General features: G+C 49.6%; 2 protein-coding genes across 4 annotated transcripts; both read left to right on the top strand.

The window, feature by feature from the left end:
* The first annotated feature begins 1,005 nt into the window (after positions 1-1,005).
* PRPS1 (phosphoribosyl pyrophosphate synthetase 1) lies at positions 1,006-18,747 on the top strand. 3 transcript variants are annotated; one of them, XM_054839830.1, is made up of 7 exons: positions 1,006-1,299; positions 4,077-4,260; positions 4,581-4,679; positions 6,493-6,617; positions 9,097-9,270; positions 9,975-10,134; positions 11,785-18,747. In XM_054839830.1, the coding sequence occupies exons 1-7, from the start codon at positions 1,178-1,180 to the stop codon at positions 11,875-11,877; spliced, it is 957 nt and encodes a 318-aa protein (XP_054695805.1). In that variant the 5' UTR covers positions 1,006-1,177; the 3' UTR covers positions 11,878-18,747. The 3 variants fall into 3 exon arrangements, with proteins under 3 accessions (XP_054695805.1, XP_054695806.1, XP_054695804.1); XM_054839831.1 differs by lacking the exon at positions 11,785-18,747 and adding an exon at positions 11,155-11,760 and having other exon boundaries at positions 1,026-1,299; XM_054839829.1 differs by having other exon boundaries at positions 1,026-1,299; positions 9,975-18,747.
* Positions 18,748-18,893: 146 nt separating this feature from the next.
* On the top strand, positions 18,894-20,532 carry LOC129211978 (thymosin beta-15A homolog). Its single transcript, XM_054839860.1, has 3 exons — positions 18,894-19,025; positions 19,443-19,547; positions 20,035-20,532. Exons 2-3 carry the CDS (start codon positions 19,448-19,450, stop codon positions 20,070-20,072), a joined length of 138 nt encoding a protein of 45 aa, XP_054695835.1. The 5' UTR covers positions 18,894-19,025; positions 19,443-19,447; the 3' UTR covers positions 20,073-20,532.
* Positions 20,533-23,117: the final 2,585 nt, after the last annotated feature.

Genomic DNA, 23,117 nt, shown 5'->3' with positions numbered 1-23,117 from the left:
CCCAGCCCGTGCTGCTGCTGTAGGGCACTGCCACGCCAGGGGCTCCGCAGGCCACCACCGCACAACTCGGGGCTTTGCTTGGAGGTAGCGATAGCATAGCGTGGGGCTTCGGCTGCGATGCCGCGGCACCCCGAGTCACTCACCGCGGTGCAACAGGCAGCATCCAGCAGCATGGCGAAGGGACAAGCTGTGCAGCACTGCCCGAGACGCAGCAGGGTGAGCCCTGTGCAGCGCTACACAGGGTGCAGCAGCCTGGCGAGGTGACGCCTGTACAGTGTGACACGGCGGTACCGCAGCCGGGCAAGGTGATGCCGTACAGCATGCCACCGGGATACTGAATTACAAGGCGGCAGTGCGGCCCAGCGAGATGACGCCTGCTTAGCGCAGGGCAGGCCCTGACATCCCGCGGCGGTAGAGGAAGGAGCCAGCAGGCACAGACACACCAGCATGCTGAGGTAATCCCCGCCCCGCGGCGGCGGGGCTCCTCACCCGCTGCGGTCGGGGTACGCGGCCACGGCGCCCTGCAGCGAGAGCAGAGCCATTTTTTCTCCCCCGCCCTGCCTCTCCCCAGGGCCTCCCCTGAGGGAGGGGAGCCATCATGACCGCTGGAAGGGGGTCGACTACCAATCACGCGACCAACGAACGCCGTATGTTCCCCCCTCTTCCCCCCCAGGGCCACGTGGGTCAGGGCTGTCGGCCAGCTCCGGCCTCCACGGCCCCGCTGGCCAACCGCAGGCCAGGCGGCCCGGCGACAACCAATCGCAGGCCTCCTCCTGCCCTCCGCCCCACCCCTTGGAGGGGCTAGCGAGAGGCCGCGCGCGCCTCCTTCCCCCTCCCCACCAGGGACCGTTGTTGAGGCGGTCGCGGGGCAGGAGGGAGACCTCTGAGCCACGCCCACCACCCTTTGCGTCATGACGGGGGGCGGGCAGAGCTCCGGCCCTGGCTGCCACGGAGCCAATGGGAAGCGCGCAGAGACGTGTCCTCGGGATGACGAGCCTATAAAGAGCCCGCGCGGCAGGCGGGAAGAGCTAAGATGGCGGAGTAGGCGCGGGCTGCTGTGCTGAGCGCTCACTGTGCCGCGTCCCCGCCCCCGCGCAGGAGGCGGGTGGGTCCTTGTGCGGCAGTCCCTGGCGGCGCGAGGCGAAGCGGCGAGGAGGAGAGCTCCGCAGCCGCCATCATGCCCAATATCAAGATCTTCAGCGGGAGCTCGCACCAGGACCTGTCCCAGAAGATCGCCGACCGCCTCGGCCTGGAGCTGGGCAAGGTGGTCACGAAGAAGTTCAGCAACCAGGAGACATGGTGAGATGGGCGCGGGGCCGCACTACAGCTCCCGGCGGGCCACGGGGCGCTGCCGCGCTGAGGTCCGCACAGCCGCCGCGCAGGGGCTGCTGGGATTTGTAGTGCGGGGCGCAGGGTGGGCGCTGGGGCTGCGGCCTGGGCGCTCGGGGCCTTGCGGACGGGAGCGGCGGCTGAACGGGGGTCGCGCTCGGAGACCTTCACTGAGCGCGGAGCTCTTCTGCCTGGGCCCTAATGGGCCAGAGACGTCCAGTGCATGACACCTTTCTCCTGTGGGCAGTCGCTGCGCAGCTCGCAGACGGGGCTGGGGCCGGGTCTCTCAAGGGGCCTCTGGGGGGGGCCTTTTTCAGCCAAGGAGCCGCCGTGCAGCGCCACTGGCTACACTTGAGCAGCTCCCCGCCCGGAGCCCTTTTCTGTGGAGCAACGCATGGGGCAGCATCGTGATCGTGACGCTGGGTGGCGGGCCGGGGTTTACCGAGTGCTGGGTGAGAGGGAGCGGAAACAACTGGCCGGGTAAAGCGTGACACCACGGGGAGCGGGGAGCCCGGGTAGCACGCTTTCATATGGGGAGAGGCCAAGGCCTTGGTGCTCCCTGGAGAGCTCTTGGCGGCGGGGAGCCATGTGCTGGGGCGGCTGCACGGCCCTGGCAATGCCTCTAGCGGCCTCCGCCGAAACGCGTCTCCCCCATGCGGGCTGTGCCATGGTGTGCTGGGCTTCCGACAGCCGGTTTTAATGTTCTCACGGCACCTCAGTGCTCCTGCATGTGGAGGGGAGGGTTTGTGTCACCCGGCTGCTATGACAGAGTTTGGAGTGGCAGAATTCACCTGCTGGACCTTGCCCCCACTACCCTCAAAGCTAGGAGCTGATGGGAATGCACCTCCTGGGGTTTCATCTGCATTGATCAGTCTCTTCCATGCTCAGTTTAGACTGTGATGACTTGAGGCTTGACAGTTTTGTGCTTAGGTTGTGGCTGGTGCCTTTAAACTACTCTGAAGAGCTTCAGAGTCTTAAAAGGTATTGATAAAATTATTCAGGAAAGGTCAGAGGCTGACACCACCTTGCAGCCCTCGATGTAGTTAGTCTTGCAGTCTGGGTTCTCCCTCAAGCTCTGAAACTTAAGATTCATCTCGTTTTCTGTCTTGATGCTTTACAAGTCTCGTTGCCATTCTACATGAGGAAGAAGCTAAAAGAAAGGAGAGGCTAAAAATTATTCAGAGCTCTTAAAGCTTGGTTTAGAGAAGTACACTAAGCATGTACACACCACACAGTGTAATACAAAGAACCTTGAATGATTGCTCCGACCCACTTGTAACTGAAAACTTCAGAGGTAGTACAAAGAGTTGTAGAGGAGAGCTGTAAAAAGAGTCTATTTGATTTACAGCCATCGTACTGTTCTCATTGCTTTTTATTAACTGCTCTTATCCATCCAGTTGGCTAGCCAGCAGGTTCTTATGTCAGCAGGTAATGTGACTTTAAGACCTAATAGACATCTTACCCTAATAAACTGATAGCAGGTGCTTCCAAGAAAAAGCAAGATTGTTTTAACAGAAGAGTTGATTGATACTTTGTTACAAAATATTTCTTGAATCAATTTAATAACTGATAATAAGTACAGTTGGAGATGGCACTTGTATACTAACTACTGTTAATTCAGACGCTTACCTAGCAGGAAGTTCTCATGCTGGCTGAAATTCTTCATGAGGGATTGGTGTATGCTGTAAGTCAGTGTGCAATAAAAATGACATTAGTTTGCTGATGGGTATTGAGCAGTAAGACTATAAATACCTAACAGTCACCAAAACCACATTGAAGAGAAGAGGAAGATCAGAGAATGAAATATGAAAATTGGAAATCTACCCTAAGGTGCTCTATAAATTAAGCCATTAGGAGTGGGTTGGATGATTGTCTGTCTACTTGTTCCTAGAGTTTGATGTGGCAGAGTCTGCAGAGTGGGTGAGCATCTCCCTCCAGTGCAAGAAGAAACCAGCCATGGAAGAGCCTTGTCCTCAGTAGACTGACTTCTGGTTACTTCCAAATCTGTGGCAGGCTTCTCTAAACTGAAATGTTGGAAGTACTTAGTAGTCAGTACGTTCCTACAAAAGGCCTTATGCAGCATTGCCCTGTATGAAACCTCAAACCTAAGCTTACTCCTTTCTTTCCAACTCTGCCTCTGGTGCAGGTGTCTTGGTACATGCACTGAAGCTGGCAGTTTGCCCTAGCATACAGGACCTTTGGCTTCGATTCAGTCCCTTCATCAGCAGGGATTAGTGTGCATTACATCCAGGAGGAAGTTAACCCCAAAAGACTTTCCAAAGTGAAATGCTGGAGGGCTTCTCTGTTCAAGCCAGTGAATAGCTGTCTAAATCTGATAATCAGCTGCAGCATTGCTTCTGGTAGAAGTTTGGCTTGGCTTTCTTTGCTGACTCGCCATCACCCTTACTTCCTTTGTACACTGCCACTTTTAGCTGAGGTGGTTGTACTTCTGATTCAGGGAGAACAAGGCCTGTTTTGGGGTTTTTACGTGCTCAGCTTGTGTTGCGCTCAAGAGTACAGGCTAAGTGCTTTTAGCCTTACTGAACCATTAAATTTGACCAGTGAGCAATGTAAAATAGTTACTTAACAAATAAGCAGCAGTATTCTTGCTCAGCACCCTTGATTTTATGAAACTGTCACCCACAGACCATTGGGAATGTGATCCCTTGGTTGCTTTGCAGGCATATGTAATGGCTGTGTTTTAATTTGTGTTTGGATACAACTCTGCTTTCCTCATCTGTTTCCAGTGTGGAAATAGGCGAGAGTGTACGTGGAGAGGATGTCTACATTGTGCAGAGTGGCTGTGGTGAAATCAATGACAATCTGATGGAGCTCCTTATCATGATAAATGCCTGTAAGATTGCCTCAGCGAGCAGAGTCACAGCTGTCATACCCTGCTTCCCTTATGCTCGGCAGGACAAAAAGGACAAGGTAAGGGATGTGGTAAAGGTTCTTGTTTGGAAGATGAATGTGCACCTTGAAAGTCCTGACTGCTGGATAGGGTTTAGATGAAGTTGAGTATGTAGACAAGGAGATAAAACTTATTTTAATTTCTTTAAACCTCAGGGCATCAGCCTGCAAATTTATCTTTTCATAAAGATCTAGTTCATCTTGAAGGTACATCAAGCTGTAATCACTGGTTGATGAAAAGATGTTAATGAGTACTCCTTTTAGTAGCTGCTTGTGAATCATTTGACATCTTGATGAAGGAGTTGAACTTGTCTTAAATACTGTTTTTTTTCCTGTACTAGAGTCGAGCTCCAATCTCTGCCAAGCTGGTTGCAAACATGCTGTCTGTGGCAGGTGCAGATCATATAATCACCATGGACCTGCATGCATCTCAGATTCAGGTAGGAGCTAAAATCAGGGAAGTACTTACCTGTTCCAATCTGAGCCTCTTTACTGCCTTGCACGCTTTCCCAGTGAAAGACACTGGGCATGGCAGTGATCAGGACTTGGTAACATGGGACTGGGAGGGACTTGCAGAATCAGTCAGAAGAGGATGGGGAGATGGATAACAGGTTCATCTGTAAATGAAATTATAGCTGTTCTTGATCAGACTAAGCATAAAGAGTTCTGTGGAAATGAATGTTGAGCTAGTAAATGATCTGTGCAACTTTATTGCAACACAGTGACACTGTGTATTCTTAACTGGTCCTTTGAGTAGTTTGAGATGGAGAATGGCTTTATCAAGAGTGTTCTTAAATATTGAGTAGAGCTTTCTGATATTTACTGAATTCTCAGGGAGAAGTGAGCAGTGCTGTTTGACATAGTGGCTGATAATACTGCTGTCCTGAGGTTAGCCCTGCCTCCAGGTGTACTGGCATAGCTGCTTGTGAGGGTTCAGTTGACCAGGACAGTGATCTGATAGCTTGCTGTTGACAAGATGGGCAGTCCCACTTGTATCCATTCAGTGGCACCCTTCCACATAAGTTGGCTTTGGTTCTCTCCCAAGCTGCTGGTGAATTGAAAATTATTCATGGGTTTTGCTGGCTTAGTGAACAGAATAATCTCACAGAGCAATTGAAATCTTGACCAAAGCTATGTAAGAGAAGTGGCAAGAGCATATACCAGGGAGAGGAGGGACAGCAAGCTGTTAAATTATCAGTCTTGTCTCTTTACACCTTGAGCAAGTGCTCTGAGGCCAAGAAACCAACTCAGTGCAACTGAGAGGGATGTGGCAGAGGGGAGGATATCTATTGTGTCGCTGCAAACACTTTGAATCTAGAAGGCCAAGATATCTACTGCCTGGTGAAGTAAGTGGGCTGGCTTTCATTTTGACAGTTGAAAATGCAGCCATTCATACTTCCCCAGAAATACTTTGTTTCAGCTGGAAAAAATCTATGGGGGGCACAGCTGAGAAGACTTTCAGAAAGATCATGAAATAAGAGCAGAGCCCAAGGGGGTATGCCTCTTCTGTAGGAAGCTTGGATTTGATATGTGCCATAGGGTTGACCTTTCACCAGCAGCAATGGTGAGATTAATGGAATAATTGCATTTGTATATTCAAGCTTCTGGCATCTGGCTGGTTTCAGCCTGGTTCTTGTAGTTGCTGTGTTGCTGAGTGCAAAAGGAATGATTGTAGGAAGGATTTGTTACTCCTATACTTTGAAGCATTCCTCTAGAGTAACTGCCCCTGCTCTCCTGCCTATTACACCCTGACCAGGATTAAGTTCTGGCTTTTAGTGACCTTTGAGGTTTACCTGGAGGAGTCTGCTGGGTCAGTGTAAAGTTGTGGAACTAGCTGTGTTAGTTTAAAACCAAATGTTACTCAAACCTTTTTCATAGCTTTCCTGTAGATGCAAGCTGTAGGTTATGAGCTTTAAAGATTGACTTTGTAAACAAGCAGCTAGCTGCTCTGAAAATGAGTGTGTTTGATGCTGGTTTTCTGCACCCCCTTAGGACAGAACTAGTTCCACGTTGTGAAGGTGTCAGATGTAAAGTGTTCTTTATGCTGCTAAACTATTTCTGGCTCTGAAGACTTCTTATGTTACTATTATGTGTATCCCAAAGACTACTGCCCTTGCATTAAGGGAAGTAGAAAGGACAGCTGAAAGCTGTGGAAAGGCTGTGGCTGCATGCCTGATCATATAGAAGGTTTCTTCCAGCTGTTTTTTGGAACGTGACATTCAGCTACATCTGTTCCTGTTGTCTTCCTTGCAGGGTTTTTTTGATATCCCTGTTGATAACTTATATGCTGAGCCTGCTGTACTAAAATGGATCAAAGAGAACATTCCAGAGTGGAAGAACTGCACCATTGTTTCACCAGATGCAGGTGGAGCCAAGAGGTAAGCTGTCAGACAGCTAGCTTGGGGTGCTGCTTCTATATCTTCTTGAATTCCTGAGAGTGCTTGTGACCTTATTCTTAAGACACATGTTGTCCCGTCCCACTCAGTGGGTTAGGGTGAGGTTAAGTTTTTAATTCTCTGCGTGGTACTCGAGTAATGACAATTACTCTAGAGGTTCAAACAAATCACAAATTTACTTAAAAATGAGCAGAACTACAAAAGATAGTGGCTTGGCAAAAGTTATGACAATACTTAAAACTTAGCAGAACTACAAAAGGTAATGGCTTAGCAAAACTTGTGACGATATTATCTTAATGTGCCAAAAATGAAGTTAGAGAGTGATGGAGAGGAAAAGAGAGAGATAAAAGATATTACCACCCTTGGATCCAGTGATGTTCTCTGCTTGTAGTTGTAGTCCTCAGGTGGTGGGCATGTGCAGAGAGCTTGTGTTTCCCCTTTTTATAACCCAAAAGGCTCCGCATAGGCAGGGGTATGTCATCACTGAGCAGGTGCAGTATGTGCTCAGGAATGTTCCAGAAATGAGTTGGTGGGTTGTGGGGGTCTTGGGGGTCTCACTGTGCCCCCCCTTTGGGCTTGACTGAGTGATGGCCTTTCACAGGCATGCATGCACAGGACACAGATGGTGTTTTGTCTACATGTTTCAGGAATAAGGGAGGGGGCTCACAAGACAATATCCTGCCTCCGCAGGTTCTGTCCTTGGCCAAGATGGGTGTCTGTGCCATTCCCTCAACATTCCGTCATTATCAGTTTATCCCTGCTTAGGTTGAGACGGATGTTTGCGACATGCACTTGCTATCAGGGCCTTACAAATGTTCCCTCTGCCAGCCTGCCTTCTGTAAAACAGTCTATGGCAGCTAGTGAAGAGTGATTCTTCTAGGAAATGTTTGGAAGGTTTCTTGGACTACACTAAGTAGCTTCTAGAGTCACAGTTGCATAGGTAGGAATTGTGCAATTACTGCATCCCTTGGAGTACAACAATTTTTTTGTAGAAGCGTAATTATACATGTTGAGGGAGGGAATCACATAGCTCATACCCTATGCCAAGACAAGGTTACTGTTGCTGGTTAATGATAAATTTTTATCCAGACTGTTTTCTTTGCAGTATTAAGCTTAGTCTATTAAAGTATTTTCTTACTTAATTACTCTTGATTTGAATATCTAGCTGGGATTTAAGCCTGCTGCTGCTACTCCTCTTCCCTGAGAGCAAGAAAGATAGATGATTTCTTTCCAAAAAGCAGCAGCATATTTTATAGTACATTTCTACTTTGATAGTATGACACTCTCCCATCTTCCTGCAGATAAACATGCCAGTTTGTGGACAGTTCAAAATGTTCTCAGTGCTTATTAGGAGAAACTAGGCTGTTCCTTGATGCTTCTGTATAAGGGCTACATGTGAACAGCAAGGGGACACAGAGGTATTCTTTAATCCAGGACTGTCACACCAGAATGTTGGTGCATGTGGACCTGATTCATGTACTTTAAAGTGTTTTAAGCTATCGGCTACAAACAGCCAAGAGATACTACCACTGCAGGCTGCTGTATGTCTTCCTGTAGTTTTGTTATGGCCTATGGCCCATGTGTTAGACAAGAGCTTTTGTATATTCAGCTGCTTCTGTAGCTTGTTGCATAATGCACTATATGAAATGCCAAGTCAGCCAGCTATAATCTGACTCCTGGAAAAGTCACTTAAACCGAAATGTGTCAGTCTTAGCCAGTGCAATGTTTTATGGACATACTGCAGAACTAAATACTTCAGTAAACAGTTTAGTTTAACGATCTTGTGTAGGACTCCCAGGGTGATGAGTTTGATTTACTGACGCTAGGAGTCTACTCATCTCAAGTGTAGACTTTCTTAGGGGCATGTGTATTTTGTTCCATCTTGCTCCTAATGCTTTTAAACTCTCTACTGTTCTTCAGAATCAATATATAAAGTTTAGGTCCCTCTAGTAAGGTTGTTCTGTGGTCACTTTAACCAAAGTAAATGTGCGATGATGGACTTGGATGTGTACTCCTGCCACTGTCCTTGTGCCAGCACTTGTATGCATGACAGTTGAATGCTTCTATAAGTGCAAGTAGATCCCTGTTGTAGCAGAACTTAAACCTTTCCAGTATAGTATTATAAAGATGACAACTTCCCAAGCATTCTGATCACTTCACGTTTGCCAAACCTGCTCGTTAAGGTTTGGTTTGAGCTTTAAATGCAAATTAATTTACAGTGGTCAGGATGAAAGACTGTTTTATCCGTTGCTGTCATTGGGAGAGATTAGATTAGAGATTGCAGTTTAACTGCTTGAAGGGAAACTAAGGTGGCAGAGTATCTTCTATTAATTGCTTGGGAGCGGTAACAGATGTGGTGACAGCTTCTCTTACTGCAGTAGCAGTTTGTGCTTATAGTTTTAAAAGATTCAGTTGAAGCTGTTGTGTGGAGTTAAATGTTTGGAAACTGTTCTCTCTTCAGAGTGACCTCCATTGCAGATCGATTGAATGTAGACTTTGCCCTCATTCACAAGGAGCGCAAGAAGGCCAATGAAGTAGATCGCATGGTGCTGGTGGGTGATGTGAAAGACAGAGTGGCCATTCTGGTAGATGATATGGCAGACACATGTGGTACCATCTGTCATGCTGCGGACAAGTGAGTAGGGCTGACTGATTCTTTCCTAAATCAGAAACCTATTGTTAGTGGATGCTATGTAATGAACTAATCAGATTATTGGCATGTCAGGTTTCACAAAGTAACACAGTTTCTTGATTATCTGTCTCATGTCATACAAAATAAGTAAAAAGCCTTGTTAAAGATCTCACAGTGGGAATAGCTAGACAACCATAGTGTCTTTTTTATTTGAAAAATGCTTATGTTGAAAGTATGCCTTCCGCTAGACCATCACTGACTATGCTAGGCAGAACTAAGTGCTGGCTGGTCCATCAACTTAAGGTCATACATATGAATTTCTATTAGAAGTAAGCCTTTCAAGCTTTGATATCTTTCAGGCCTTCTACACTAGAAACACTAGCATATGCAACACTCAGTATTAAATATCTGCTACCTTGTGTTGACAAAAATCACGGAAGGCAATTTGTATGATCTAGTCTGAATGTGCCAGGGCTAAGAAGAATATTTTTTTCAATGTATACTTTGCCTGTGGTGGATTTTATGGTACTCATTAAACTGTTTTCTTCCTCTGAATCAGTAGTGGTCTGGAGGGGGGAATCAAAAGTAGCTTGTCCCCTAAGCATGTGGCATTGTCTCCTTTCATGCTTACCATGTGCCCTGCACTAATGTCAGTTTAATGCTTGCTAGCAATTTCTTATCCTTCTCCTTTTTTCCCCCCCTTGTAGGCTTGTGTCAGCTGGAGCCACCAAAGTTTATGCCATCTTAACTCATGGGATCTTTTCTGGGCCAGCAATTTCTCGGATCAACAATGCCTGTTTTGAGGCAGTTGTAGTCACAAATACAATACCCCAGGAGGACAAGATGAAGCAGTGCCCTAAAATCCAGGTGAGCATCTACTTTCTCTTCTGTCACTCCTGGAGGGTGGTAGCATTTGTCTGCCCTCTTGTTGGTGGGGAAAACCCCATAATACTGTCTAGTGCTTGCAGCAGTGTCATTGGCACTGGATTCAGTGGCAGTGTTGACTAAGTTCTCTTGTTCCTATTGCTGTGGGATAACAGACCTGTTACGATGATAAAATGCACCTTCTAATCCAGCTCCACAGTAACTTGTGAAAGACAAACAAAACCACTTTGCCATCCATATGAAAGCTAAAAGCTGGTCTCTTGATGGTCACTCTGTCTTGGATTTTTCCATTTAGGAAAAGTATTGTGGCATTTTGTTTCCCAAGCTGAAGCTGACTTTCCTGGAAGGAAAAAAAATTGGCTGTACAACTTGAGCTAGGCAGAACTTGAGGATTTCCTGTGTTAATGGACAGCTGGAAGCTGCAAGCTTTACCTAAGCATTCAGGTATAATAGGTCCATCAGAAGCTTCAGGTACTGCTATAGCATACACACAGCCAAGGACATCCTAAATACTAGGTTCGCAGCACAGATATATAGGACACAGGCATTTGGAGAAGTTCTGGAAAGTGTGTTATGAGTGTAGCAGGTTCCCTGGTACTGGGGTTCTGGTGAAAAGGAAGCTCAACTGGTTGAAGCTGCAGTGAATTTTAAGCTGCTTTTGGAAGCAAGTTAAGCTGATTGCAAACTGTTACTGAGTTGCATTTTTTTTCAACACTAACTTCTGGATGATATTCCTGCAACTGAGCACATCTAAAAGATGTCTGATGCTTCAACTTCTTTCCAAGCCACACACTACAGTTAATGTAGGCAAAATGTTAAACTGGTAATCAGTATGTAAATAGCTGTAGCCAAAGATTGCAGTGGAGTAGTTTTTCAGGCTCTCACTTAACACCACACTCTTCTGCACTACATATCTGATGTTGAGTGAGAAATACAGAACTAAAGGATTCGTCATAAGTTTCACACTCTGCAGCTCTTAATTTTTTTTCTTTCCTTCCTTAGGAGGCAAACTGTCTGGAAGAAAGAAAATATTTAATATGGATTTCACTTAGTTTCCTTTATGCACCATGAACATGGTGCTTCTTACTGAGACTACGCATATCGAAATGCTTTAGCTGCTGGGATTCAGAGCTAGAGTTTGATTGAGAGGTGCTTTTCCCTCCTTTTAACTGGATTACCCCACCAGGTGGAGCCAGCACAGCAACTGGGAGCTGAGTTGCAGCACAGTAGCTTCATCTTTCTTAGTCTGCTGGCAGTGATGGTAAAACCTCATGACTCAAGGGAAGCAATCTGATCTTGATTTAGTCTCCCGTAACTTCTCTGCAGCCTACACAAAGTGAATAAGATAGTCCTAGGGTAAACAAACTGAGCTTAGAGAGTCTCAGCAAAGAAAGATGACAGTAGAGTGACAAAGATCAATAGCAAAATAATACTTCTAGTGCTATATGTAGAATATCTTCAGAATTATATGTAATTAAATCCTAATCCTGTGTAGAAGTCATTTCTCTGCATCTGGCATGTTATAAATTTGGGTGATGAGTTTACTCTTGAAGTTCTTCTGAACTTACCAACTGTTCTTCCAGGCTTGATATCTCTTCTCAGTGATGTTGATGCATCTTTCTTCCCCTCCAGGTGATTGACATCTCAATGATCCTGGCAGAGGCCATCAGGAGGACTCATAATGGGGAATCTGTCTCCTACCTATTCAGCCATGTCCCTTTATAACAACAGATGCCAGCTGCTGCTTGTATGGCTTTTTTTAAAACCAAAAGTTGTTCAGCTTGTTGTAAAGTTCAGTAGAAGACTCTGCTTGTTCCAGTGCAGTTCTCCACAGCTCCTCCTGCTTAAGTCAGGCTTACTGGCTCTGATTTCAACACTGGGAGGCTGGGGGAGGGGGAAGCTCATCTCTGTAACACTGAGACTCCAACAGCAGCCCTGTGCATTGGGGCTCATCAGTAGTATTGACTCAATTCTGCAGATCTGTGGAGAGCGGGACTGACATATGGCTAATTGCCACTATTATTTGGGGGTGGGGGGGAGGGTTTGTCTGTGGGCAGGGTTAAATGACCTGGCATGCGCACCCTAAATTGTTTGAGAAGTAGAGCTCCCTAGGACATGTTGATCTGGATCTACACCAAGAGCCTGAGAGACCGCTGGCTGTCTTACCACTCTATACATGACAGAAGCCCTTAATGAGTGATGAGGAAGTCTTGTATCTTGGCCAAACTGGACCCTAGGTGAAGCCCTGGGGGACACCTGGGAGGTGTTCTGCTACAGCTTCCTTCCTATCAAAGCAGATCAGTGTAGCTTGCAAACTTGAATTAATCTTAATTATTGATGAACTTAAATGCCCTTTAGCATGCTACACAGCAAAGTGAAGGTGAGAGCATAGTCTGTGCAGTACTGCCTTGCTGTGTTAACTTTGTGATGAAGGTGCATCCTGGACAAGCATTCCTCTCCCTTTTACGTAGAGGACTCATGGTGGTTGTGTGCTTTAGTTTCTAGTGTAGGCTAAAACCAGTTCCTCAATTTCACAGCTTACTGTTAGCCTTGCTGGCAATTAGAGAACTGCTGTCATGTACTATAGCTGCACCTTGACTTGCTGTGCAAATCCTTGATCTTTTTTTACCAGTACACTAGTAAACTGAGCCTCTTTATCCCATAGTAGCTTGTTGCATTTAGGAAGTGCCTGCTCAGATGCTGGGGTAACCTAATACACAACAGCTTTGTGTCCAGCTGTCTTAGCCTCTCATTGCCTTCAATACTATTGTCCTGTAAGTTACTAACATGTTCTGGTTGCTTGTCCTGGTCACTCTGCCTTGTCTTGAAAGTGTTGTTCCTTGCAAAAGATCTTAACAAGGAGCATAGGAGGTTGCAGGACCTGAGGAAGCCCTTGGAGTGGGTCTGATGCTGTTAGTGAGTGCTTATGGCAATGGGTCAAAGAGGCTGGTGATACATAGTATTGGGAAAGCTGTAGATCTAACACCAACCTGACAGGCAAAGTGCCTGAAAGAAATACCAAAACTGGAGCTTGCTGAGGCTCCCAAATGTAATAAGTATCATCTGAAACTTGAATGCTTAGTAACTGTACCAGACAATTGTAAGGTAAACTGGTAAGTCTCTTCTGGACTCTTACGGGGTTATAGACCGAGCTGTTTTATGCTCTGTTTTCATAAGCACTCCTCTTTATTTGTTTTTGAGCTGGAGGAAGGGAAAAAGAAGGAACTTGAAATTACTTGCTATAGTAACCAGCATGGCTTTGAGAGACTAGGGACTGCAGTATAAGTAGAAATAACTGAAAGACTTGTTTAAGATCTAGGGACATACTTCTTTAGTTGTGCCTTTTACTGAAGACTTCTCTCCCTTCCTAAAACTCCTGTCCTGTGACAACATCAATACTGTTGGGTTTTTCTTTTTGTATAAGAATTGGTGTTTTTTTGGAAAGTGTGTGTCTCTTGCTTCTTTGCTTTGCATCCTGCCACTGAGCTCTACCGAGAGTCTGATTCCTGCCTCCTGTATTGGAGCCCATGCTGCCACACTGCCAATGTCCTGAGAGCCAAGAGCCAGGACATCAGAGCAGCCATGTGAGGATTTTCAGCAGCATTTGTGTTTAAACTTAAGACCTGATGAAGGAATTAAACTTTTATTTAAAAAAACATGGCCTCTGCCTATAAATGCTTCTAAAAACTTTACAGATGTGATGTGCATCTTCTGAGTTGGGTCACTTGCAAGGTGGATCCATGGAGTAATGTTATTTGGAAGGGATGTTGGAAGGTCTTCTGGTTTAACCCTCTTGCAGCAGGACTGACTGTGAGGTTCAGCTTGGCTATGCTCACATTGCATGGAAGAAAAAGCTTGGGACCAAGCTACTTAGTGGGTAGTAGCTTTTGTCTGTATCTGATTTCGACTTAATTGTTAGAGGTGGTAGTGCAGCTTCTCTTATACTGTTCAACTTATGTATCTGAGCAGATCTGTTCACATAATGTTAAAATAGCAGAAAACCTGAATAGTTTAGCAAGTACAGATGGAGAATTGCAGTGTGTCTTGCACAAACTAATGATCACATGCAGCAGGGTTATGTCCTGAGAAGCACTTGTTCTAACTAAACCATGATCCTCTCTCATTGTGTGTTGTAGACTGGAAAAATATAAATTAAATTAAGTCAGAAGTATGAGACAGCAGGTCTAGAAAGGTCTTTGGCTTTACAGTGGGCTTCCAGGTGTAGATTGAACATTGCTTCAGGAAACAAGACCTCAGGTAGACTTTTGCTGAGGATCACTACTGTCGTTCATCTGCTAAAACACATTTCAGTACTGGTAAATGGATAAGTGAACTATTGTATTTTTTCCTCAAATAGCAGAGGGGTGATATGTGCCATGTCAGGGTGCTGTAGCAGACTTCGCCTTCCTTAGAGAAGAAACAGAACATGAGCTTGGCAGCCAAAAATTTGTATGAAGGTGACCATTGCTATTGGTGTGTATATACTGTTTTCTTTAATAAAACCTAGAGGTTGGAGTGGGGGAGGGCACAGATTTAAAATGCTGTATGACAGCACTGTACTTTTAAAAGGATGAGTGATACACAGGGTATGAGAACTGTCCTAAGGAGGTAAAGCTCTTCTGCTCTGGAAACCTCCTTCAGATCAGAAGGGCTGGACGCTTTACAAAAGTTTCCTTCCTAAATTAAAAAAAATACTTTCTAATTAATAAGCCTATTTGTAGGCAGGTTGTGAGTGAATGACCAGAAGTGACTGTTGCGCTATTAGAGTAAGCATGGCTGCCTCTAACACATGCATGTAGTAGAATAAAAGTACTTTTCCCTGGCCAGTACAGCCATGGATGTAGTACCAGGCAGCCATGGGAGGAAACCAGCCCCTGAGGTGTGAATGGCAGGGTGTCAAGTTCCTCCAGTGTCCTCCAGGCTTGGGAGTAATGCAGGGATGCTCATCCCTTAGCCCAGGCAAGTTCAGTTCCAGCAGCATCAGTCATGCTGTGAAGTGCTTGTGCTATCTTGAGTTACCTGTGGTAGTGGAGGTGATTCTCCAGCCTGTCTTGGAGAGATGCTGGAGTGGGTACAGAGCATGCAGGGTAGTCTGGAAGTGAATTGTGCAGTGTCTTCTCAGACTGACTTCACAGCTACTGAAGAAATACCATAGAAAGCAAGTCATTACTTCCCCAGGAGAAAATCCCAAGCAAGTAATTTACTGTGCTTTTGTAGTTGAAGTACTGGAAGAGCTGGACAGAGCTACAGTAGCTTGCTGTGCTACAGACACAGCTGGAACATGGCTGCAGGTGTGCAGATGCTGATACTGGTGCCAGTAGCTGTCTTTGCCTGCTGTAAAAGCAGCAGCAAAAGGGAACTCCTCAATTGAAAGTCCTGCATCTTAGCCCAGCTCACCTGCCTGGGTAGCAGAAGCTAGTGTGCAGGATGGGGATTCCTTAAGCCTCTGTGAAAGCTGGGCTTCCCATTGGTGCCTTGCAGGCAACAGGACTTGTCTGCCGTTTGGAGCAAGACAAGACAAATCTCAAATTGATGTCATCAGCTCTGTCCTGCTGCTTCTCCCTGTGCCTTACTAGTGTACAGATTATTTCCTTATCTGGAGTTGGTGTTTCTGATCTAGAGAAAGCAGCAGCTTGCCTTGCCTTGCTGCTGTTGGGCAATGGGAAAGTAGTAAGGGTTAATAAAGCCCTCCTCTAAACTGCAAGGAGCAGCAAAATCCATGGGAGCAATGAGCCCTGGTGTAAGACACAAAGGCCTGAGTGTGCTGACTGCCTTCCTGGGGCTCTGCTTCGGCCCCAGTAGAAGGAAAGGGTCTTGGCAGGAGGCTGGGGTTAAAAATGAGCAGGAAAGAGTAAACTGGCCCTGTGGAATAGGGAAGACTGGCTCACAGCTAGGCAGTGGTGGCTGAAGGCTCAGGTTCTGGCTGGCTGCAGTGGTGCCCTGCAGGTGGGAGGGTCTGTAGGCAAGAGGCTGAACAAATATCTGATCAGATAGAGAAAACCTCCTGCCTCCTTCCTGGAGAAGAAAATAAAGCGTTCCTGGAAATGGCCATCAGCAAGGTTGTATCTGAGCCCTGACAGCCATGTTCTTTGGGAGATTTAAAAACTAATTTAAAATGGCTGGCAGTTCTCTATTTCAGTTCAGGGCTGTTTTTGTTTTCTCCCAATCTGTTGATGTCTCAGTTCTTTTGTTACAAATTATTGAAAGCAGAAATACCAAAATGCATGAGAAATAAGCAGGTTGTGCAGTTAGGGGAGGCTTTGCAAATTGGTCCGAGGAAAAAGCTTTTGCTGGGGTGTAAGCTCCTTGTTCTTTGTGCAAGATGGGTTCTTTAAAAGCTCCCTAGCAGCAGCCCCACGCCTTGCCTGCTGGAAATTCAGAGGGATAGCTTTAAAGCCGCTCCAGCCATGGTTTGCAGGAGTGTGGCATTACCTGCATGGCTGTGGCTGCCTCAGGGAAGGAGGAGCTCCCCTTCCGTGGCCTGTGTGGCCACCATGAAGGTTTTGCGCCCAGACAAAGACTCCGGGGTTTGCAAAGCACTGTAACAGCAAGGAGATGCAACATGTCGCACAGGAGCTGTGCCTTGGCTGGGATGGCTGCAGCTGATGCTGGTGGAGGGCTGTGCACTGGGAGGATGGGGGGGGACCAAGTCCTTTTGCACTTGCTGCCTGTTGGGGACAAAAGCTACAGCAGACCGTGTGGCATCCACAAAGGAGAAGCATGTGGAGAACAGGCAGGGAAAGGGGAAAGCTGGCGGGAAGGTGGGCACAGCTGGGGAGTAAACACATGGTAGAACACTTGTCTGACTATTTGCATAAAGGCAAAAAGGATTTCCTGCTTTCATTTTGAAACTGGCTGTGGTTTATGTTTCCTTTTGCAGGAAAAGTGAGACCTTTCTCAGCTCAGGGTGGGCTTTGTGATGCAGCTCTGCAGGGTGTGTTTGAATGATGCTTGTGAAGGCAGCCCCGCCTGGGCTTGCTGCTCCTGGCTATATGGTGCCCTCCAAACCTGGCCCTGCTGTGGGTCCACAGCACCAAATCAAAGCTGCTCTGGGAGCAGCCTGGCCTGAGGCTTTGCCTGCAGCCTCTTCCTCTTCTCAACTTCCCTGCCCCAGGGGGATGGGGACTGGAGGCTGTTTGCCATCCAGACTTCTCTGAGTAGCAACCACATCTTAGGGCTTCGCCTTAGATCTTGGCCTTTGCCTTTTCTGCGTATACCAATCACTGGCATTTCTTAATTCAGAGCCTACTTGCTGGCTGGAGCAGGAAGGTGCCTGTGTCCTCAGGGCTTGCTGCTAAGGGTCACCTCTGGCCAAGACGTGCTGTTGCTGGAGAGCACCAAGCCGTCCCAAGACACTAGTCTTCCAGCTAAAAAACAAAGCAAATGTTTCCTTGTTTCCTTATTTCCTTATTCCTCATTTCCCCTTGCTGGGGATTTTCTCTGCAAAATCTCCAATAAGCCTGGAGAGAAACCCAGAGGCTGGAAGGAGGTGGAGGTGGATATGGGAGTTGCTGCAGCGCAGCTACTACCCCTGGCACTCTACAGCAAGTTCCTGCTCACTGCAACACCAGGAACTCTGCAGAATGGTTTTGGCAAGCCTGCCATGAGGATCAGGTTGTTGGGGTTTTGGTTTTTTTTTTCTTCTCGATCCCTTCAGCAAGGCTTCCCAGGCATGCTGGCCACCAGGATCGGGAGTGGTCGGAGGGCCAGGATGCAGATGTCCCCTGGACTGCCACTACCCTTCCTGCTCCCCAGCCCAGCTGGCAACAGAGAGGCTGCCTGCAGTTACACTCAGCTTTTTCTCCCCAAAGGTGTTTGTTCTACATGCAGCCCAGCCTGTCTGGTCTATGCTGGCTGTTCCCCAGGCTTTCTGCACCCTGCCTTGCTATGGCCAAGCAAAAGCCTCTGCCTGTGAGCGTGGTCTGCTCTTTGCCTACCCATGCTGCTGCTTTAGTGACTGGATCTCCCCAGGAAGCACTGTGGCTGGAGCCAGTGTGGCCACCATTTGAGCATGGTGGCAAAGCATCTCCCACAGCTGTGGAAAATATGGTACTATTTTTATCCCAAGGGCTTGTTTTCTCAGACAAGTTCTGCTTCAGCAGGGTGCTTCCCTGGGCATATGTGCCGGGCGCAGCTGCCCCCCATGGCGGTGTGGCACCTGCTTCTGGGGAGGGTTTGGGGCTGGGACAGTGGCCCTGGGACCACCCTCCTGCCCCTTATAGCTGGCACCCAGGTGTGGGGAACAGGGGTGGCAGCATGGCTGTGTGTGATGCTGGGGCGTGTGTGTGCGGAACTGGGAGTAGTGCATGTGTGTGCTTCTGCAGTGTGTGCGTGTGTTAGTGTGCAGACATGGGGTGTGTATTTGTGAGTATGCAGGGTGGCTGTGTGGGGGCATGTGTATGCAAAAGGTGCATGTGCACACAGTGGGCGTGTGCAGGGCTGGGTGTGTGCAGGCTGTGCGTGCACGGGGTGCGTGTGCAGGGCTGGGTGTGAGTGTGTGCGCGCGGGGGGCAGTGGGAGCTGTGTCCGTGGCTTCCTATAACTGGTAACACGCTCGCTCGCAGTGACACGCGCGCCCCCCCTCCCCCCCCGACCGCGCCCTGTGCCTCTCGGTTCCCCCTGTCCCCGCGGGCGTGAGGCCCCGCACAGCGGCGCTCCCCCTCCCGCCGCGGGGTACCTCGGGAACGGCAGTTCTCCCGGGGGTCGCGCGGTCGCAGCAGCTAGCGGGCGGACTACGCTTCCCAGCAGGCCAGTGGGCGCGTGGGCTGGGCGGTAGCCGGGCTATATAAGGCACCGCCCCACGCCGCTTGCTCCAGCCTCACCTGGGAGCGGAGCGGTGCGGAGAGTGCGGGCAGCGCTAGGGACAGCGGTAGGTAGGGCGCCAGCTCTCTCGTCACGGGGCTGCTGCGCCGGCGGGCCCGGGCTGTGCTGGGGAGGGGTCCGCACGCAGAGCTGGTGCGAGGAGGCGCTCCCCCGGGGCGCCTCTGGGCGGGGGCTGCGGGCGGTCCCGGGGAGGGACGGGCTGCGTGCCGCGGGGAGCGCGGCTGGCGAGGGCGGAGAGGTCTCCCCCGGTGGATGCGGGCACTGGGGGGGCGCCGCAGGTGGCCGCCCAGACGGTGCGGGGCTGCCCGGAGCTGGAGAGCGGCGCGGTGCCCGGGGCGGTGGCGCGCCCCGCCCTGCGCTATTGTCCGCGGCGGGAGCCGGGCGGGGGAGCCGGGGCGGGCCGCCTTTGTCTGCCGATCCCCATCCCTGGGGACCTCGGCTGACCTCGGGCGGGGGGTGTCTGGCAGGCAAAATGTGTGACAAGCCAGACCTCTCGGAGGTGGAGAAATTCGACAAGAAGAAGCTGAAGAAAACCAACACGGAGGAGAAGAACACGCTGCCCTCCAAGGAGAGTGAGTACAGCAGCGGGTGGAGGGGCTGGCGGGGGCCGGGGTGGGGCCCCGGCGTTTGGCTGCGCGGGAGGCACGCGTTGGCCACAGCCAGCGGAGCCGGTGTCCTCAGGCACTGATCTCACCACCGAGGCATCTGATGGAGAGGGGCGGTTTGGGGCAGTTAGGCTCTTACCCAGAGAAAACCACTGACCGAGAGATGAGGGGTTGCTCTCTGGGGCAACAGGCGTGATGGTGTGTGGAGGGCCGTTGTTCCAAGCTGTTGCCTCGGGGCATGACTTCTCTGAGGGGAGCTGAAGGCACGTGCCCAACTTGGCTGTCACTGGTTTGTGTCTCTCATCACCCTCTGACTTGAAGTGTGTCTACCCTGCTTGGGGTCAAACCACAAAGCTGGGCGCCAGGGCCTGAGTGGTTGCTCTGCAACCTTCTCCAGTGGCTGTTTACACAAAAAAATAGTACCAGACACTAATGGACCTCTCTTCTCTTGCAGCTATTGAGCAGGAGAAGGAATGTGTGAAGTCTTCCTAGAGTGAGATGGCCTGGCAGGAAGAGCTACCACTTGATTTTTTTGTTTTGAATTAAATAATGTGGGGGTTTTTTTAAATTTATATCATGTACATATATAGAAAATACCTGCATCACCTAACCTACTGTCCCACCTTGCTAGCAGCTTTGGCAGGTGGGGGTAACATAGTGTGCCCCTCTAAATCCATCGATAGCCTGACCCAACCCCATCTCTGCTGCTCAGCTGACTCCTGTTGACACTGTTCTAGTGCAGTGGGCAGATGAGCAAGGGCAATGGAGGTTTCTGGGGACAGATCCCTTCTGCCTGAGGAGTGGGGATCCTTTCTGGCCTGGCCCATGGCCTAGGTCTGTCTCACATACTATTCACTGACAGTGTTCTGTAGCCTCACACAGTTGGGTTTTTTTGACTTCCTTGGGAGGGGGAATGAGAAGTTTATTATAAAATAAAAAATGTAATGACCTACCTATGGATTGTGGCTTCTTGCCTGGCAAAGGTTCAGGCTGCAACCTGGCTTGCCCTGGGGGATGGGAAGGTCTCTGCCTGGTGCTGGAGCAGCAGTGGTGGTTTGGTGTTGCTCAAAGGGCTATATGGGATGGTTCCACGCAGGGTGAGTCCAGCTTTGTGTTTGCACAGGGCTCAGTTCCTGGTGGCCTGGGGGAGACCAGAGCTGGAGCGTTGCTGGTGTAGTGCTGGCGGCTCAGCTGGCTGAGGCTGCTGTGTTCCACCAGCAATCCCACCGCCATAGTGATTTCTTGGTACATCTTCAAGTAGAGGCTAACCTGGGCCTTCCCGCCCACCTAAAGGCTAAGGCTCCTTCAAAGAGGTTGGTTTCCCCAGCCTAAAACATCACTTGTGGAACTGGGCTGGCTCCTTTCCTGCATAGCTGGAGGTGCCTGTGCCAGCAATGTGGATGCTGGCCTGGGCCCTGCTGGTGTTGTGGCCAGGCTGACTCTGTCTACCCAGTTCTCAGAGCAGAGCTCTCCCCTTGTTGCCTGGCACAACCCTTCTCTTCACCTTGAGCCAACCTCTGCCCCTGCCTTTGGTTGAAGGAGCTTTTTGCAGCCTTGTAAGGAGGGATTAATGCAGTAGACCCCTTGGGTACCTCCTAGGCTGATCCTAGCCCTGCCTTGTAGGAGTGGAGGTCCCTATGTCCCGCAGTCAGCCTCCAGCACAGTGTGGACAAGGGGGGAGCTGGGGTCTGATAGTGCTTCCAGGTCTATGCTGAGGCTTCCTGGGTGCTGCCAAGATTTCCTCACCTCCGCCTGGTCTGCAAGGTCACTGAACAGGCTGTGTATGGAGGAGATGGAGGCAGACTTGCCAACTAACAGTTTTGGCCAGTGACCTTAGCGAGCCTGGAGACAAACATGGGTCCATTGTGCCTGTCTGGACATGCTGCTTATCTGCCTAGTACCTCCACCCACACTGCCTGCCAAGGACTGCAAATAAGGCTGCTTGTGTGGCTGCAACTGCCTTTACCCCTTAAAAAGCAGAATTGAAAGAGCTGAAGGTAAGAGGTTGGCGTTTGTGTGCTGTCAGGGCAGCGTGCAGTGTTTTCCATGAGGTGAGGGTGGTGGGGAGTGATGCTGGGGCTGCTGCTACACAGGGCTGAGCACTGGGAAACTCAGCACATGCCAGGGCAACTGTTCCACCTCAACACCCTGATGTCCCCAGGACAGCACCCTATCCTGGACATGGGAATCCTTTTCACAGTGCCAACTGCTAGGGTGGGCTGCAGGGGTGCCAGGGTGGCAGCAGCCACTTGTTGCCCCAGCAGGGCTTGTCTGTTCTCTGGAGAGATTTCTCTTGTCAGGCAGGGCAGGCTCAGACCTGTGCTGTGGAGGGAGCAGGGGTCCTCTTTGGACCCTTCGGTGAAAGCACAAGGTAGAAAAGGTCACATCAGCAGGAGCTGGGCTTGGGAGCAGTTAAGCACCTTCGCACTGCTTCAGCATTTCCCCCTCCTGCAGAGAGGCTTTGCAATCCTTTGGCCACTTGATGCACCCAGGCAGGGAGTCAGATGAAACCCGGAGGTAATGCCAGCCTGAGCCCTTTCCCCATTCCCAAAAGCAAGAGCATGAGCTGAACCAAACAAAGCTTTTGGAATGGAGGCACAAAGTGGCAAAGCTGATCCCCTCTCCTCAGTGGGGCTTCTAGGGATAGGGAGGTCTTGGTGATTGCCTGCAGCACCTTGGCTGCTCCTGACACAGCCCTGATGCCTCTCCCTCCTGCACGCTCTTAGTCATGCCACAACGGGCCACTCTGCAGACCTGGAAAACCACTGGCCGACTTAGCTCTCCCTGAGTCACTCAGACCTGTGCAAGGTCATGGCAGGAGCATCCTGTCCCCGGCACCACCACTGTACACACAAAAACCTCCCCCTTGCCCTGTGTTGCACATGCAGGCAGCAGAGAGTTTACCCCGGGGTGCCAGGTGTCCCAGGTGCCTGTCGATGGCACACCCCCTTCCTATGGAGCAGACTGGTTGGCCAGCTGGGGCGAGGGCTGCGACTCCTCATTGGTTGCCCCAAATGGCAGGGTTTCTGGTGACTTCATCCTGACGATCCAGCCTTCCTTCATCCTGAGCCTGTGAAACCAGCCCATGGCACCACCTTGCTGCATCCTGGGGAGCTGTGGGGTGAGGACAGGGGCACCGATGCACCTGGGTTTGGGTTGCTTTTTCACTGTGGCCACCCTGGGAATGCAGCAATGCAGGTTTAGACATGGGGTTAAGTGCTGGCACAGCCAGATCTGTGCCCCAGGGAAGCCACTCCAGGGGCTGGCAGCCCCAGCCCAACCCCAGGGACATCTGTTGGAGCTGGGGGCAGCTCCCCAGCCCCAGTAAACCCATCTTAGTGGGTCATATGGCCCATGAGGCTGTGTCCACCCAAAATGAGGGCAGCCCAGGCACTTCTCCCACCCACATCCCTGCCAGAATGGTACACAGGGAAGTACTGGACACATTGTCCAAACCCTGTATCCTCAGGTCTCAGGATAAAGAGAAAGCTGTTTCACAGCGCAGTGCCCAAAATGTCCCTATTGCCAGCAGAGGAT

This window comes from Grus americana, chromosome 12 (genome assembly GCF_028858705.1).
Source record: "Grus americana isolate bGruAme1 chromosome 12, bGruAme1.mat, whole genome shotgun sequence".
Taxonomy (NCBI): domain Eukaryota; kingdom Metazoa; phylum Chordata; class Aves; order Gruiformes; family Gruidae; genus Grus; species Grus americana.
The sequence above is the reverse complement of the archived record's forward strand: the minus strand, read 5'-3'. Positions and strand labels throughout refer to the sequence as shown.